At 38.7% G+C, this 17,215-nt stretch overlaps 1 protein-coding gene across 1 annotated transcript in view; it reads right to left on the reverse strand.

The window, feature by feature from the left end:
- The window catches only part of KCNIP1 (potassium voltage-gated channel interacting protein 1), a 664,229-nt gene extending 653,719 nt beyond the window's left edge, over nucleotides 1-10,510 (reverse strand). The window contains exon 1 of the mRNA XM_070739455.1: nucleotides 10,207-10,510. Within this exon, the coding sequence (XP_070595556.1) occupies nucleotides 10,207-10,294 (88 nt within the window). The 5' untranslated portion in view covers nucleotides 10,295-10,510. The remainder of the gene's footprint in view (nucleotides 1-10,206) is intronic.
- Between the last annotated feature and the right edge of the window lie 6,705 nt (nucleotides 10,511-17,215).

Raw genomic sequence — 17,215 nt, forward strand, 5'->3', positions numbered from 1 at the left:
AGAAGAATCATTGACAAAGGAAATATGAATAAACCAGGGTACTTTACTGTACTTCAAGCAACGAATAGGAAAGTGTGCCTCTTACTACCTCATTTCAATCCAATTTCAACTCAACTCAATTCAATCTCACTCTTGAACACAAATTCAATCTCAAATGTAAACTAATCAATGCAAGAAGTATAATCAACAAGTTGTCTGAATTCCTCCTCCTACTTGACACCAACTTATTTGACATAATCTTTGTTTGTGAAACATGGCTGAATCCTTCCTATCCTGACTCCTTCATCACACAAAGTAACTACCTGGTCTTCCGGTCTGACCATGAATCCCGCAGAGGGGGTGGTGTAGCTATATTCTATAAAAGCTCACTCAATCTAAAAAGCATTCAAGTTGCACATGATCTTATCCTTCCTGAAACCTTAGTTTGTGATATTTCCCTCAACACTACACTCCGCTTTCTACTGTGCTACAGAGCTCCAAACTACGACATTATCCATGCAACAAAATTAACCTCCCTCCTAACTTGGGCAACCTCCTGCCCCCATTCCATTATCTTTCTTGGTGACCTCAACCTACCACACATCAACTGGACACTAAACGAATGCTCCACCAAACCTATACATACCGCCATTTATAACACCGTCACCAGCCTAGGACTGGAACAATTAGTATCAAACAACACCAGACTCCACAACTGTCTCGACCTCATATTCTGCAACAGCAAAAGTGCTATCTATGGACTGCATACAAAAGAACCCTTCTCCAACAGTAACCATAGTATGATCAACTTCAACCTCAACCTACATCATCTTAACACTCACCAAAATAACGTGGCACCTAAGTACAATTTTAGGAAAGCCAACTATGAACTCATAGATGCCAATCTCTCAATCCTTAACTGGCAATCCTTGTTCTTTAACTGCATCACCACTGATGATCTCTACAATACGTTCTTACTCCAAATCAAAAGACTTATAGAACTGCATGTACCACTCACTTCTTCCAGAGGTAAACGAAAGAATAACATACATGTCTTGATAAAGAAACTACAAACCAAAAAAAGATCCCTCTGGCATAGAAATAAAAAAAGCCCAGTTACCAACTTCAAAGTCTGCTACAAAAGCATATGCCAACAAATAAAAGCAGAATGTCTCAACTATCACAGCAAACAAGAGGAAAACCTCCTTCGCACCAAATCTAACCAAGCTTTCTACAACTTCGTCAACAACAAACTCAATGACTCTAGACCTATTCCACCTCTCGTAGGACCCAATAACAAGAAATACCATGATGACCCATCCAAAGCTAACCTCTTCAACTTTTTCTTTAGCTGTTTTTGTTAAAATGGCTCATCCCCCATCTTTGCAAATCGCACCTCAAACTCACTAAAAACCTAACCCAAATCGTCTTCACTATAGACCGTGTCAAAAAAGCAATCCATGATCTCAAACCTTCCCTATCTGCCGGACCAGACGGTCTCTGTGCATACTTCCTAAGGAAACTTTCTTCTCTTCTAGCTGAACCCCTAAGCATTATCTTCCAAAAATCCTTCAGGACCTGCGCGCTCCCCAAGCTGTGGTCAAAAACAGTAGTCATCCCCATTTTCAAAAAAGGAGAGCCGTCACTAGTTGACAACTACAGACCAATATCTCTTTGTTGCGACCCTTGCAAAATCATGGAATCAATTATAAATCGATCAGTCACCCTTTACTTAGAATCTAATAACCTACTCTCAAACAAGCAATTTGGATTCAGAAAGAAATTATCCTGCAACCTACAACTACTTCACTGCAAAAACATTTGTACTACCCACCTAGATCAAGGAAATCCATTGATGCAATTTATATTGACTTTTGCAAAGCCTTTGACTCAGTGGTCCACAACAAAGTACTCCTAAAACTCAAATCCTATGGCATCTCAGGACTCCTCCACAACTGGATTACTGCATTCCTGTCAAACAGCCAACAAATTGTCAAAATTGGAAGCGCCATTTCCACCCCGTCCCTGTCAAAAGCAGCGTTCCCCAGGGAAGCGTACTAGGTCCTACTCTCTTCATTCTCTACATCAATGATCTTTGTGACCATATCGAAAGCAACTGTGTTCTTTTTGCTGATGACGTAAAACTTTTCAACACCACTGACAAATCACTCACTCTCCAAAAAGACCTCGACTTTGTCTCAGACTTGTCTAACACCTGGCAACTTCAAATATCAACCAACAAATGCTCTACCCTCCACATCGGCAAAAAGAATCCAAACCTCATATACGAACTGAATAAACAAACTCTCACAGCCTACCCAAACTCAATAAAAGACCTTGGAATACTAATATCAAATGACCTAAGTGCTAAAGCCCACTGCAACAATATCGCCAAAAAGGCCTCTATAGTTGTTAACCTGATCCTACGTAGCTTCTGCTCCAGCAATCTCACACTACTCACAAGAGCCAACAAAACTTTTGCCAGACCCACCCTTGACTACTGGTCATCTGTCTGGAACCCATACCACATCTCAGACATTAACACCCTTGAAAACGTCCAAAGATATTTCACCAGAAGAGCCCTTCATTCCTCCATTCGAAACAGAATATCCTACGAAAATAGACTAACAATCCTGGGTCTAGAAAGCCTAGAACTACGGTGCCTAAAACACGACTTAACCCTGCTGTTCTGTTTAAGAAAAGTAACAAATCTTCTGTTCCCGGGTCACCCTGACCCGGACCGAAAACTCTTCATTTGCAGTGCTTATGTTTGGTCTTTTTGAAAGCTTTTTTCACTTGGAAAGTAGTCTGAACATTTCTGCACACAATGATATGAAAATTGAAATGAAAAAAGTAAATCTTATTGGTTTATTTTGCGGATATAATGCACGCCCCCCCCATTTTTGTGAAAAAATTTTCAATTTATGGATAGTTTTGCTTGCAAAATGCATTCTATTTTACTAAAGTTGGTATGGGATTGGTAGCTTGAACATTTCTGAACATAATGATATGAAAATTGAACTTGAAAAATTGATGCATATTGGTTTATTTTGTTGATGAAATGCATGCCCCCCCGTTTTTTTAAAATAGTCTTCACTTTATGGATAGTTTTGCTAGCAAAATACATTCTATTTTACTAAAGTTTGTGTGGGATTGGTAGCTTGAACATTTCTGAACATAATGATATGAAAATTGAACTGGAAAAATTAATGCATATTGGTTTATTTTGCACATAAATGTATGCCTCCCCCCGTGTTCAATTATTTCAATTTATATAAAAATTATGCTGTTAATTTCAAACTTACATACTTTTTTTTAGTAAAATGGATTTGTTTCATAAAATTAGTCCTCTGGCTACAATGTGGTTGATTTTCAAAAGGATATTCCAAATATTTCTAGACAAATATGTATAAACAGTGACAATAATGGCACATAGCAAGGCCGGGGGTGGGGGGTGGCCTTTTTGTGGCAAAAATAAACCAATAAGAACCATTTTTTTCAGTTCATTTATATTTTTCTTATATTCAGAAATGTTCAATTTAGTATATCAAACCTTTTGGGGGGAAATTCCTTAGGGATTTGTAGCCTTAAAAAAATAGAAATTGACACGAAATTAAAAAAGGATGGGGGGGGGAGGGGCTTTTTGATCAAAATAAAAATATAAGTCTCAATTTTTCCAGTTCAATTTTCATATCATTATGTTCATAAATGTTCAAACTAGTTTTCCAGTTGAAAAAGTTTTCAAAAAGATCAAATTCAAGTACCTAAAAAAATTATTTTTGGTCCGGTCATATACGAACAGAAACAGACTCGAAGTTATGATTTTTTTTTGCCCAGAAAACAATTAGCCACCACCCCAAAAATATTTTTTGATGATCAGCATTGTTAAATTGAGTAAATGAATGCCTAAGATTTTAAAGAATATTTCGGATTTGGAGGATAAAAAAATAAAAAGTGAAAATGGTTGCAAGCAGCCGAGGGGGGGGGGAGGCCTTATTTCTGATATTAAAAAACCAATAAGAATCATTTTTTTCAGTTCCTTTATATTTTTCTTATATTCAGAAATGTTCAAGCTACCAATCCCACACCAACTTTAGTAAAATAGAATGCATTTTGCAAGCAAAACTATCCATAAATTGAAAAAAAAATCACAAAAACGGGGGGGGCGTGCATTATATCCGCAAAATAAACCAATAAGATTTACTTTTTTCATTTCAATTTTCATATCATTGTGTGCAGAAATGTTCAGACTACTTTCCAAGTGAAAAAAGTTTTCAAATTGACCAAACATAAGCACTTCAAATGAAGAGTTTTCGGTCCGGGTCGTATGTGACCCGAACAGAAGATTTGTAACTTTTTTTGCCCAGCAAAAACTAAGCCCCCCACCCCCCCAAAAAAATTCTCATAGAGAGAACCCCTGAAATGATGAAAAGTCATGAAATTTCAAGTTTCAGATATGCAGGGAAAATTTTTTACAGGGACTCAAACTTGGCTTCGGGTCGCATACGACCCGAACAGAACAGCAGGGTTTTAAGTATTGCCCACAAGATCATATGCTGCAACATCCTACCGGTCAATGACTACTTCAGCTTCAACTGTAACAACACAAGAGCACGCAACAGATTCAAACTTAATACGAACTGCTCCAAACTTGACTGTAAAAAATATGACTTTAACAATCGAGTTGTCGAAGCGTGGAACTCATTACCGGACTCAATAGTGTCAACCCCTAACCACCAACATTTCTCCCTTAGACTATCCACGATTGACCTCTCCAGGTTCCTATGAGGCCAGTAAGGAGTGTACAGTAGTCCCTCACCTATCGCTGGTGTTACATTCCAGACCTGGCCGCGATAGGTGAAATCCGCGATGGGGAATTTATCGACTGATAGTACTTATTTAAGTATTTATATTGTAATTGTTTGGTAAGTTTTCATTGTTTTAAGAGTTTATAAACCCTTCCCACACAGTATTTATTTTAGATACAGTATTTAAATACAGTATTTACAATTTTAGATATATTTTTTTTTAAAAAAAAACCTGCCGATCAAGTTCGGCGGGCTGTTTAAATCTGCCGATCGAATTCCTCAGAAACCCGCGATGAAGTGAAGCCGCAGTAGGTGAAGCGCGGTATAGTGAGGGACTACTGTACATAAGTGCACTAGTATGCCTTTTGTCCCCTGTTCAATTGTCTTTCCTTTATCTCATATACTATATATTTTTTTTTCTTCATATATCTTCTCTTCTATTTTCACTTTTATCCTTATATATATTACTTCATGTTATTTTCTTCCTATGTATTTGTGTATTGGACAAATGAACAAATAAATAAATTTCAGCAGGTCAGTACCTGACTGAAGACCCAGACCTAAGGAGTAGTACTTATTGTTTAGAGGGGAAAATCAAGTGAGGATTCCCAAGTCTCTATTATTAGTCCTATATCTATATGGCTTTCTCAAATTTGGCTTAGCATATTTATTAAACATATATGCCACCTATCAACGTATATTGTGTATATCATGGCCCTGGGATATGAAAAGTATAGTTTATGGATTAATTCAATGTTTAAACTCAATATTAGTTTATTTAACTAATAATGCTTAAACAAAGCAAGTATTAGGATGAGGTGTGACCTAGATAATTAATAAATGATTCCATTTGTAGGGCACAAGAGGATCTGCAGAATCATTAACATTATAGTCCCAATTTCCAGACAATATGTATGGTCTTCCCTCAGCACAGATCCCTCTCTAGTTTACCAGGTACCTTTCTCTGACATGAATGCACACCATTCAGAAACATATCTTAATCAATTCATGAGCCATGAGCCAAACTCCAAAAGAAATACAACTTGAAAATTTTGCAAGTTGACACACATAAACACAAACACAAAAACACAGGGAGCCTTCCAATGTTTAGAGGTTGAGGATAACATAAAAAGTTGAAAGGAAGAGACACAAGTAACAAAACAGGAAAGAACCACTATGTGCTATGGGAAAACAAGAAAACACAATTAAAAGAGAAAGATCTTACTGAAACTAAGTTGCAGAAGTAGCACGAAATAAGGAATGATTGCCAAGTGTATTAGACACCAAGTATTGCTTGGCATGAAATCTTTGCAAATGCTTTATAAGAATTTTTCTTTCTTATTCAAAGAGTGGCACAGTTCTTTGGGTGAAATCAATCTGTTCTCAACACAGCAGGACGGATAAATTTAATCACTTTGAGAGCTCTCATTCAATAAACAAAATGCAAGCTCCTTAAATGGTTCATTGTTGCTCATGGTTGATGTGCCATCAGTAAAGTATACCATTTGTATAAAACATCACTTTCCTCTTTTCTATAAGAGCAAAGCAATCTAGAGTACAGTTAGTAATGCCGAATTAAAAACAGACAGCTGCTAGATCAAAATCTGGAGTAATATTTAGTTTTCTTCTGCCCTAGATGAACTTGTACGTGATCCCCCCCCCCCCGTCCTAATTAATACAGTGGAAATGGAAGGTAAAATACTCTGATGAGTTTGGCTTTTATCAAGGTAAGATGTTTCTAAACCCACCTTTGGACTGCAAACTATTTCTAATGAATGGAAAATTATTTAGATAGCAAGTTTATACAAGGGCGGAAATTATTTACACAATTAGATCACCCAATTTTTTTGAAGAATAATAGAAAATATATAAATGATGACGTACGGCAACCAGTCTTTCTTCTTCCAAAAGATAAATATGGAAACTATGAACAACAAATGCAACTTATGTTCACTTAGATTTAACAGCAGTTCCCCAAGATTTTAGAAACCCTGCACAGAGTTTCCAGACTAAAATCCAAACCCTTACATGCAGCTATAACCTCATTTCAGATTTTCTCAATCAACCATGGGAAAGGGAGAAAAAGCTTCTTCACAATTTAGTGATTCCAAATGGTGCAGAGGTATTTTGTTTTACAATTACAGTACTGCTGAGTTAGAGAATATTACTGACATACGGTATGTCACACTGTGTTTTATGTATCTCTCTTAACAAATTACATGTTGCATTTGTAAAAGATGGGGGTAAAAATGTTCAAATCAAAGAAAAAGAGTATCAAATATGCTAGGGACAGAAGTCTGGAGAGAATCCTTGAAAAAATGCTGTGTCTAAAATGGCATTGGAGTCCATAACGGAATAAATAATGACTATATAGAAACATTTCTTACCGTCACCATTTATGAATAATAGCAGAAGTTTGACTATCTATTTATTTGTGTGGGAAATTTATATTGCCACCTAATTGCTCACAGCGAGTCAAGGTGGCTTACAGAAACTAAAGTCACAATATAAAAGAAATATTTACTCAAAGCAGGTAGATTTCTTGAAGAAGTCAAATACATTAAGAAGCAATGGCGTTACACTTAGATTTTCATAATTTGAATATTGAAACATTCAACACTAGCTGCATCGAATAAGAGAGAGATTTTAAGCAGCAACTTCTTCCTGCTGTTGACGCCATCCAAAGTCCATGTGCTCTAAACTGAAAACTATGTAGTGGGGGGAAATACATGATTAAATTAACTCCTTAGAGATCACAAACATTTAATCTTTGCAGTTCTGAAATGAGCCACTGTTATTGAAAACGAACAGGTAAATCAAAACACCCAAGAGCAAAACAATGGCAGTCTGCCAATAACAGTATTTTATAATTCATGAGAAGTCTGCTAGTAATTTATGCTATTTGTAATACTTTACCACGTTTGCCATGCTTAACTAATAGGTACCGCCATATGCAATCAAAAACTAATTAGAAGGGTTTATATATAGAAGTTTACCAAGTTTTTAACCTTTAATCACAATATTGACAAAAAGTATCCATTTATCCCAGGACTTCCTGGAAGTGATAGTTCTGCAAAAAGTTAAGGTTTGCATGGAATGATATCAATAAACCTTGAAAGTCAGAAAAACTAACATCCTTAAATATCTTGTAGGGGAAATTGTAACTTTTAGAATGATTTATAAATACTGCAATGAAATAAATGCTACTGTAGTTGAAGTTCATGATATTTACACCCTTCTGTGTGTTTCTCACTTACAAAGATCAAAATATTACTGTACTAATTAGGGAAGAAAAATACATTCACATAATTTAAAAAGATTGGTTTCACAAGTAAACATGTTCAGAATCAAGAATTTATTAAAATCCAGTTGTATCTTCTGCACTATATTCCTTCTCTTGCATGTAATCATTGGTTTGTATTTTACTATATGCTGAAGGGGATAGCATGCCATTTTCCCCAACTTTGCTAATCTTGCATCCAAATAAATGTAATTACTGTATCTTTTACAAGTGCCCATATTTAAAATGATACAGAAATAAACAGCTTGAAGCTATGAAAGGTATGGATGTTGTGTATTGCTATACAGTAATGCTGGTATCCAGAAAGAGGTCAGCTAAACCAAAGGATAGTAACAAAAAAAAATTCTATATGTATGTGATTAACAAACATCACTTCCTTCAGATTGCAAAGTTCGAGCACACAAATGGTGGTACTTCTTACAGCAGCAGTAGGAATTCACACACCAGGATGCCAGAGGTCTGAATGTCACTACTTCTAATTCAGCCCTGAGATGCCCAGCATGTTATTTGTCCTTCAGCCATTTTTCAAAACCTCTTCATGACCAAGCCATTTTGACAATAATGAAAAGTTGGGGCCCTTGCCATGAAGGCTAAGCAGTTGTTAGAAGTTTGTAGCTGGTTCCAGATGCTCACCTTGGGCTCTTCTGTTTTCAGCTGATGCAAATAGAGGAACAGCAATATTCTCTCTCTCTCTCTCTCTCTCTCTCTCTCTCTCTCTCTCTCTCTCTGTGTGTGTGTGTGTGTGTGTTTGTATGTGTATACATACACACATATATACAGAGAGAGAGAGAGAGAATGCCACTGCCACTAAAACTATTATGTTTGGTGCACAATATTTTCCTCAGGAGAGGCCAGTTATTGAATCATTTAACCTAACTGCTTGAAACATATAAATAATAATAACAACATGAGGGAATCGACTGTAATGAATTCAGTTTCCAATCATTTATTAATCAAGTGGAAATATTTATTGCATGACCAATCACAAATACCCAACATCTCCAGGTATACATTCAATTCTTTGGGGAAAGGCATAAAATCCAAAGCTTGACCATATCCCCCTCACCAACAAAAAACAATACAGCAAATAAAAAATGGCACACCTGAGATTTCACACTGCACAAAAACAAGCTTTAATTTCTTATAATGTTTCTAGAGGGTATTTCAAAGCTTCTGGGGAAAGGTTGTTGTTTTTCTTGAGAAGAAAGGCCTGAGAAGAAAACAATTTCACCAGATAATCCTAATGCCACTTCACATCTGTATTCCTCTCGACTGGGCTCAACAACAACAACAACAAAACTTTAAAATGTCTCCATTAGCCATCATCAAACAGTTCAAGTGTGAAATCACAGACTTCTTCAGGAAATTAAAGAACATCGAAGAAGCATTTCTTATTACTAAAACTTTAGCGAAAGTCAATCAAAACGAGGATAGGTGTTCTTTCTTTATTTATTTATTTTTTGGGGAGGGGGGGGGACACCATCGATTCCATTCCAACCCTGTCAACCTTGACTCCGGCCAGGCAAAAGCACAGAGAACGAGAGTGATGGAGGAGAGGAGAGGCAAAAGCACAGAGAACGAGTTTCCCAATCGAGTAACTAGAAATTCGCTGACCGGTTTTCACGCCGCTTTTGCTGCTGCAAATGTAAAGGACGGGTCGTAAGCTTCGGAAGCAGGAGAGCGCGTCCAGATGAAAGCCTTTCCCAAAGACTCCTACGAGTCGATTCGCTCGCCACAAATCGACTCATATCGACACTCAATTCAAATATATTAAAACGGGATTCTCGATCTTGCAAAGGATTCAGGATTCCTGAGCAAAAGACTTCCCCGGAGCTGCTGCACCCAGACAGCCGCAGCAACCTGGAAAAGCTGGATCCCAAAAAATGTTTCCTTGGTCCGGAGCCCCACCGAGCGCCCAGAAGTGACCCCCACCGACAGTTAACACCTTTCCCGCGGCGCAACCCGAGAGCGCAACGCCCTCTCCGAAGATACCGGGGAGCCTTCCTCTCCCCCAAACCCAAAGGTTGGCCAACGCTGCCTTTACTCACTCCTTTACCTCCCTCTCTCTCTCTCTCTTCCGTCGCCAGCCGTTTCCGCGACATCCACTCCTCGCCTTACCTTTGCTCAGGGTGCCCGTGACGAGTTTGAAGAGGGTGCGGGCAAATTTCGCCAGGCCATGCTTGCACCGCTTCGAGCACCCGCTCATGGCTCGCCCGAGACGAAGGGTCCGCTTCTCTTTTGCTAGCTCCGAAAAGTCCTCGTCAACTTCCAAGACTGCAAAACTCTCTTTGCGTCCCTTTCGCTACCGCTGCTGCTCCCCCCGGACGCCGAGTTCCCACGCTGAGCTTCTAGCAACGATGAGAGCCGATGGGCGTAAGCTGCACAGTGTTAAAGGCGCAGGTGCTTTCCTTGCCCCCCGTAGGGTTCCCTCCACCCTGGATGGATGGATGGATAGATGGATGCCACCTTAGGATGGAGCAGCCCGAGGAGTTCGTTGCCGCACCCGCACCGCGCTTTGCAGGTTGCCTTCTGGGGCAGTGGAAACGCAGCAAGGGATGTGGATGGAGGTGGGGGCGAGGCACGCTGTTTTGGGCTTCTCTGCCCGGTTGGTCTGTCTTCTCAGAAGCGAGGGGGAACGATTGTTCTCGAAGAGAAGACAGTGGTTGGGAAGGATTTTCTACCCCTGCGTAAAGGGGAAACAAACGAGCCTGTCGCCTGGCTCTTTTTCTGAAATTAGACCTCCGAGAGCTCTGCTTCCGACCTCCGCTGCAGTTTTTGGCGGGCTCCTGCAGGGGTTGACGCTTCTGATGCTGCTGATTAGGAAAGTAGCAACTGGTGCTTTGACTTTCCATTCTCATTCTCTCTCTCTCCTCCCCTCCCTTTATCTATGTTGCCCTGGTCTCTGCAGAAGTTCATCTTACCATCCTGGGGATGGGGGGAGGGAAGCACCTCAGAAGCTGCCAGCCACCTTGCAGTTTCAAAAAATAAAAAATAAAACACCACCCCACCCCAAAAAAGTTGGCAACTTTTCTAGCTTTTGGTTCAGAAGAGTCAGGCTAGAGTAGAAATTGAATAGACCTTTCCCATCTCCCCTCCCCAAACAAAATAGCAAGTTACACATTTATCCATCCTTTGGGGATAAAATGATGGAGGGGGAGGATTATACTGACTCTGTAAACCACTTAGAGAAGGCTGTAAAGCACTATGAAGCAGTATATAAGTCTTAAGTGCTATTGTTTTTCCCAAAGCAAAAAGATTTGCTCCCTCTCCAGCTTCCAATACAGTGGGAGGAATTAATTCACCTGGGATTAATTTTGAAGCTAGTGTGCTATCTGTATAATGGTGTTTACCCAAAAATAAGACATGGTCTTATTTTCTTTTGACCCCCAAAATATGGCCTTATTATGGGGGGGGGGGATGACATGGGACAGATCTCATGCATCTTACCAGAGTCTGGCAGCTCTGTTTAGGCCAGTCTATGCAGGGAAACACCTTGCATAGTGAACAAAAACTTCTCGTGAGCACTCAATTCAATTTACCATTCAATTTACTTTCATGTTTCTCCTGACACACCCAGATCTCATTTCCATATAATAAAGTGAGCAGAAACATCATCGTATACAGAGCCAGTTTTCCTTTGCTTTGTATGTTTCTTGAAAGAAGAAACAAAACCAGGGTGGGCTGCTGGGGGTTCCCAGGAGTTCGAGAGAACCTCTAGCTAAGATTATGTTCAGTTCGGAAAACACAAAACCCACTTCTGGCTGGCCCCACCTACCCCACCCTGCCCCTCCCAGGAGTCCCCATGTGGAAAATTTTGGATGCAGGTAAGTACAGGACAGGGAGGTTCAGTGAGGGGAGAAAATGGATCTACTGAAAGTTCAGGGAGTCCAGAGGGCCTTCAGAGTCTTTGGGGAAAGTTTTTCCCTGCCCGGAGCCTCAAGGAAAGGTTCCAGAGCCCAGGAAGGCAAAAATCGCCACCCCACTATGGTGTAGAAGGTGCCTGCTTCTAGCATGATGTCTTAAGCACTAGACCAAATTGGTTCTCCTATTAAACGACCTATTGTTAAGATTTATTCTGAACAGAGTATCAAGTAAAATAAGAAGCCACTCTTTTTAAAATTCTGATTTGTAATGTATAGAAAAAGGTCCTTTTACTGCCTGTTTCAATAGCATCAACTTATATCTGTTAGTCCTTCAAGGTACACCAGAAGTGTTCTGTTCTAGCATCGAGCCCCCCCAAAATAAGATGCACACCACTGGATTTAGTATTAAAGGTTTACTACTAATAAAAGTCTTAGCAGTTTTGAGTCTCTTCGAAAAAAAGTAAAATCTATGAAGTCTTCACCATGATGCTAATAATGTCTTAGCAGGTAGCCAGAGTCCCAAGAATATGTAAACACAAGAATAATTACTAGATTGAAGAACAGTTCCCTATCATAGATTTACAGAGTTTGGCTGGAAGCCCAGAGCTAATTAATGCAGACAAGAAAATGGTTCTTTTAAAAGAACCAGAGACAATAGATGCAGCAAGAGTCTGGAACAAAATGGCATCCTTTGCACTGAAGGGTCGTGTGACTGCCTTAAATAGCCTGAGGGCATGACCTAGTAGCCAGCAGTTCTACTCACTAATAAGCCTCCTCCTGAGTAACCATTCTTGCCTTCTATAGGCCCTGTGAGTCCTAGCATCAAGAAGAGGCTCCTCCTCTTCTCCTGACTCATCTCAGGAGGTGCAGAAGGCCCTGGTTGCTCTTCATCACATTCTCTTCGCTCTCAGGCTCGGGTACCAGGAACACAGGCTACTTGTACAGACTACCCGGTTGTTTTGGGACGAGTGTTCTTTGTAATACAAAAAGAGTGCTTAGTTTATTTTGAATTTTGTGATAAAGAACATTGTTTTGAATTTTCAAATGTGTGTATGTCTAAAATTTGTACCCTTGAATTTTCGGGAGTCTCCTACCAGAGAGCCCGGCAGAACAGATAAGAACCAGATGTTTAAGATTTTTTTTGCCTCTTCTTAAGAAACATTTTCTACTTAAGAACCCAAGCCCAGAAAAATTTCCCAGGAAATTTGAGAGTGGCACGAAGGCCCAGCCAGTTTCCTGCCATTCCCCCTTTAATCCCAGCCACTCGGGCTTTGGCAGTCCAGAGCGAACAAAGCATTTTCCTTTCTCTGGGCGCTTGGAGAGGGAATAAACCTCTGCCAGCGCCCAGAGAAAAGAAATGTTCCCTTCTCTTTGGGCAGTGACTCTCTTCCTGCTCTTCTTCCTCCTCCTCCTCTCACCCAAATTCCAAGCTTTTATTTCTTTCCTAATGGGTTTGCACGCATTATTTGCTTTTACATTGATTCCTATGGGAAAAATTGCTTCTACTTACAAAGTTTTCTACTTAAGAGCCTGGTCACAGAACGAATTAAGTTCTTAAGTAGAGGTACTACTGTATTTCTTTTTCTTAAATTCAGTGAAAAATTGACAGTATGTCCTCCGGTCAGTTACCATGTACAGAGTGCTTAGTAATTTATATTTAATAAAAATTTCAGAGATTGAAACAGAAATTTGGTTTTTAACACTTGATTAATTCTAATGCAAATCATACTTAATTTTTAAAAAGAAATGTTAAATATTTATTTTTGAAGTTCAAATAACATTGAATACATTGAATGCAGTTGGGATGGGGCATTTGCTGCATACTTGGTAGTTTGCTCAAATTCTTGTATATATTCATTCAAGTCAGGAGAAACATAAAAGTTCAAGCACACAAATGGTGGTACTTCTTACAGCAGCAGTAGGAATTCACACACCAGGATGCCAGAGGTCTGAATGTCACTACTTCTAATTCAGCCCTGAGATGCCCAGCATGTTATTTGTCCCTCAGCCATTTTTCAAAACCTCTTCATGACCAAGCCACTTTGACAATAATGAAAAGTTGGGGCCCTTGCCATGAAGGCTAAGTAGCTGTTAGAAGTTTGTAGCTGGTTTCAGATGCTCAACTTGGGCTCTTTTGTTTTCAGCTGATGGAAATAGAGGAACAGCAATATTCTCTCTCTCTCTGTCTCTCTCTCTGTCTCTCTCTCTGTCTCTCTCTGTCTCTCTCTCTGTCTCTCTCTCTCTCTCTCTCTCTCTGTGTGTGTGTGTGTCTCTCTCTCTGTCTCTCTCTGTCTCTGTCTCGCTGTCTCTCTGTCTCTCTCTCTCTCTGTGTGTGTGTGTGTGTTTGTATGTGTATACACACACACACACATATATATATACACAGAGAGAGAGAGAGGGAGGGAGGGAGAGAGAGAGAGAGAGAATGCCACTGCCACTAAAACTATTATGTTCGGTGCACAATATATTCATTCAAGTGTAGGCAGATTTCAACCTTTTTAACTAGAACCCAAGTTTGCCAGCTAGAGCAAGATGAGAGAGGGAGAGGAAAAGATTACTGGAAAGAATATAAAGCTTCCCAGACTCTTCCCAAATAGTGAGATGGATAGTAAAATGCATATGTACATATGCACATACATACATACATACATACATACATACATACATACATACCATATTTTTGGAGTATAAGACACACTTTTTACTACCCAAAAGAGGGTGAAAACTTGGGGGTGTCTTATACACTGAATGTAATCCTACCCAGCCACCCCCACCCTTTGGCCTCTGTCTCCCAGCAATTTACCACCTTGAAGTAAACAGTGTAGAGCCTGAATAGCACAAGCAATTATCGGCTCCTAACCAGCAGCTGATTCAGGAGGCTGCAAGCAGGCCGTGTGATAAAACTGAAAGTGAAACTAGCTGCAAGGAGGCAAATTTCTGGGAGGTAGAAATAGAGGCAAAGGCAGAATTTTATTTTCTTTTGCTAATCAGAATGCTGAAACTGAATGCAAGGAGGTAAGTCAATAACTATAAATGTCTATCGAATGTTCAAATTATTTTTAAAGACTTTATTATTGTTCTAGACAATTTAAGAAATAAAGAAGCTTTTAAAAGTAAATGCTTGATCTAAAGAGCCCCAGTGCTTTTTTTTGGGGGGGGGGGGTTAATTTTTTCCCTCCATACAAACTTTTTTCCATACATTTCAAAATAGTCAGGTTACAATAAAACAGTATTTAGTTAGTAAATCATGGATAACTGTCCCCCAAAAAGTTTAATAGTTCCGAACTAAATTATTTTTGGTATCAATCATACCCTCCAACCTTGACCTCTAACTTTGTCATCCAGATATCCAAATTTCCGTCTAATTTAATGCCACATATTGATTTCCTTTAACCTTATTACAATAATTTCATCTTATTCTTACAAACACAATTAAGCCGTTATATTTATTCCCCCTGCTCATGTATTCTAGAAACCCTTACCAGCACTTCTTAGATAAAATTAAAAAGCTTATAAGCTAAGAAAAAAAGAAAATATAATAGTAAAAAAGAAAAAGAAAAAAGAACTGAAAAGACTATTACTAATACTAATATTAATAAAGAATTTAAGAATAAACAGATTAAAAAAGAAAAAAGAAAAGACCAAAATCTAATCAGGTCAATATTTTCATATAACATATGACCTATTAAAATTAAATCAATGCTTCAATACATTTATTATACTTTTCTACCTTAACATTTCTATATCTATTATGATATTTCCAAGCTTAATTAATATTAAAGAAGAAGAAAACTTAACTCACATCAGTCTTTAACTATTATAAATGTAAATATAGTTATAAATTATCTGTATAATTCTATCCTTCTAATACCATTTTATAAATTCATATATCCTTTGTAAAACAATGCTATTTCAATATAATCATATCATATCCTTACATCAATTCATTTTAATAATTCATTTTAATAATCAATCAACCATCCTCAAATTTTCATTCCTCTTGCCAATTTTTCTTATCTTTTTAAAATCATATGCTTTCTTCCTCACTCCCTTTTTGCCAAAAGAATCAATTTTTAGTGATTTCCGATTTTCCATCCCAATTTCTTTCCTATTTTGCTCATTCCAAGTGCTTATTTTCATATAATCATCATCAAACATGTGACCCTCTAACCCAGTGGTTCTCAACCTTTCTAATGCCACGACCCCTTAATATAGTTCCTCATGTGGTGACCCCCAAACATAAGTCTAGTGCCAATTCTCCCAGCCGAGCTTTACGCTGATTGGTAGGAAGGCCAAAGGGATACCCCCACTGTAAACGCCAGATTGGTCAGATCGTAAACATATGTTCCAACGCTCCAGAATAGAAGCTCTAGTTCTTAACATCATGGGAAATGTTTATTTTCCCATGGTCTTAGGTGACCCCTGTGAAATGGTCATTCAACCCCCAAAGGGGTCCCGACCCCCAGGTTGAGAACCACTGCTCTAACCCCTCTTTAAACTGACCACCTTCTAAATCATTTATCTTTTGGGATCCCTTCCTCCTTTGATCAATCTCAAAATAAAGTTCAATTGGCAGTGTTTTTGTATTTGCATCATTATCTTGCTATTGAGAAGTTTCCCCGTGGTTCATAGCTCCTCTCTTCTTCTTCCTCTTCATCATTTTCTATATAATCTTGGTTAAATCTTCCAGTTGAAACAACAATATTAACATTTCCATATTGATCTCTCCAGTCAGAAATGTCTTGCATAATCTCTTTAAATAAATCTCTTATTTTTTCCATTTGTCCAAATTTGAAAACACCAATGTGTCTCCAATAAAGCCAACTGTCTGTCTTTTACTCCTTCCAAATTGAAATAAAGTTCCAATCAATAATATTTTCTTCTGCTTCTCTGCAAGTTCCCAGCTGATCCTTATCTCCTGTTATGGAAACAATCTGCTCAACTCCAACTTGTGAAGGTCATAGTCAGTGAAGAAAGAATAACAAATCCAACCAATTACTACTTCAGCCTCGCCAACAGATGTCACCCACACAAAAATTCAGAGCAGCCTTCGATTCCTTTCACCTTTCAGAATTTTTCCAAAATAAATTTTGGTAGTCTCCAAAATCAAATTTTAATCCCAAAATTTCAAAAGCAAAGCAGATATGTAATTCATGGGTTTTAAACCTCTTAGACCGCCTTCTGCTGCACAAATCCCAGTGGCCGATTAGGTCCCACAGAGTGGGCCTTCTCTGGGTCCCGTCGACAAAACAATGTCGTCTGGC

Source organism: Erythrolamprus reginae, chromosome 2 (genome assembly GCF_031021105.1).
Source record: "Erythrolamprus reginae isolate rEryReg1 chromosome 2, rEryReg1.hap1, whole genome shotgun sequence".
NCBI lineage: Eukaryota > Metazoa > Chordata > Lepidosauria > Squamata > Dipsadidae > Erythrolamprus > Erythrolamprus reginae.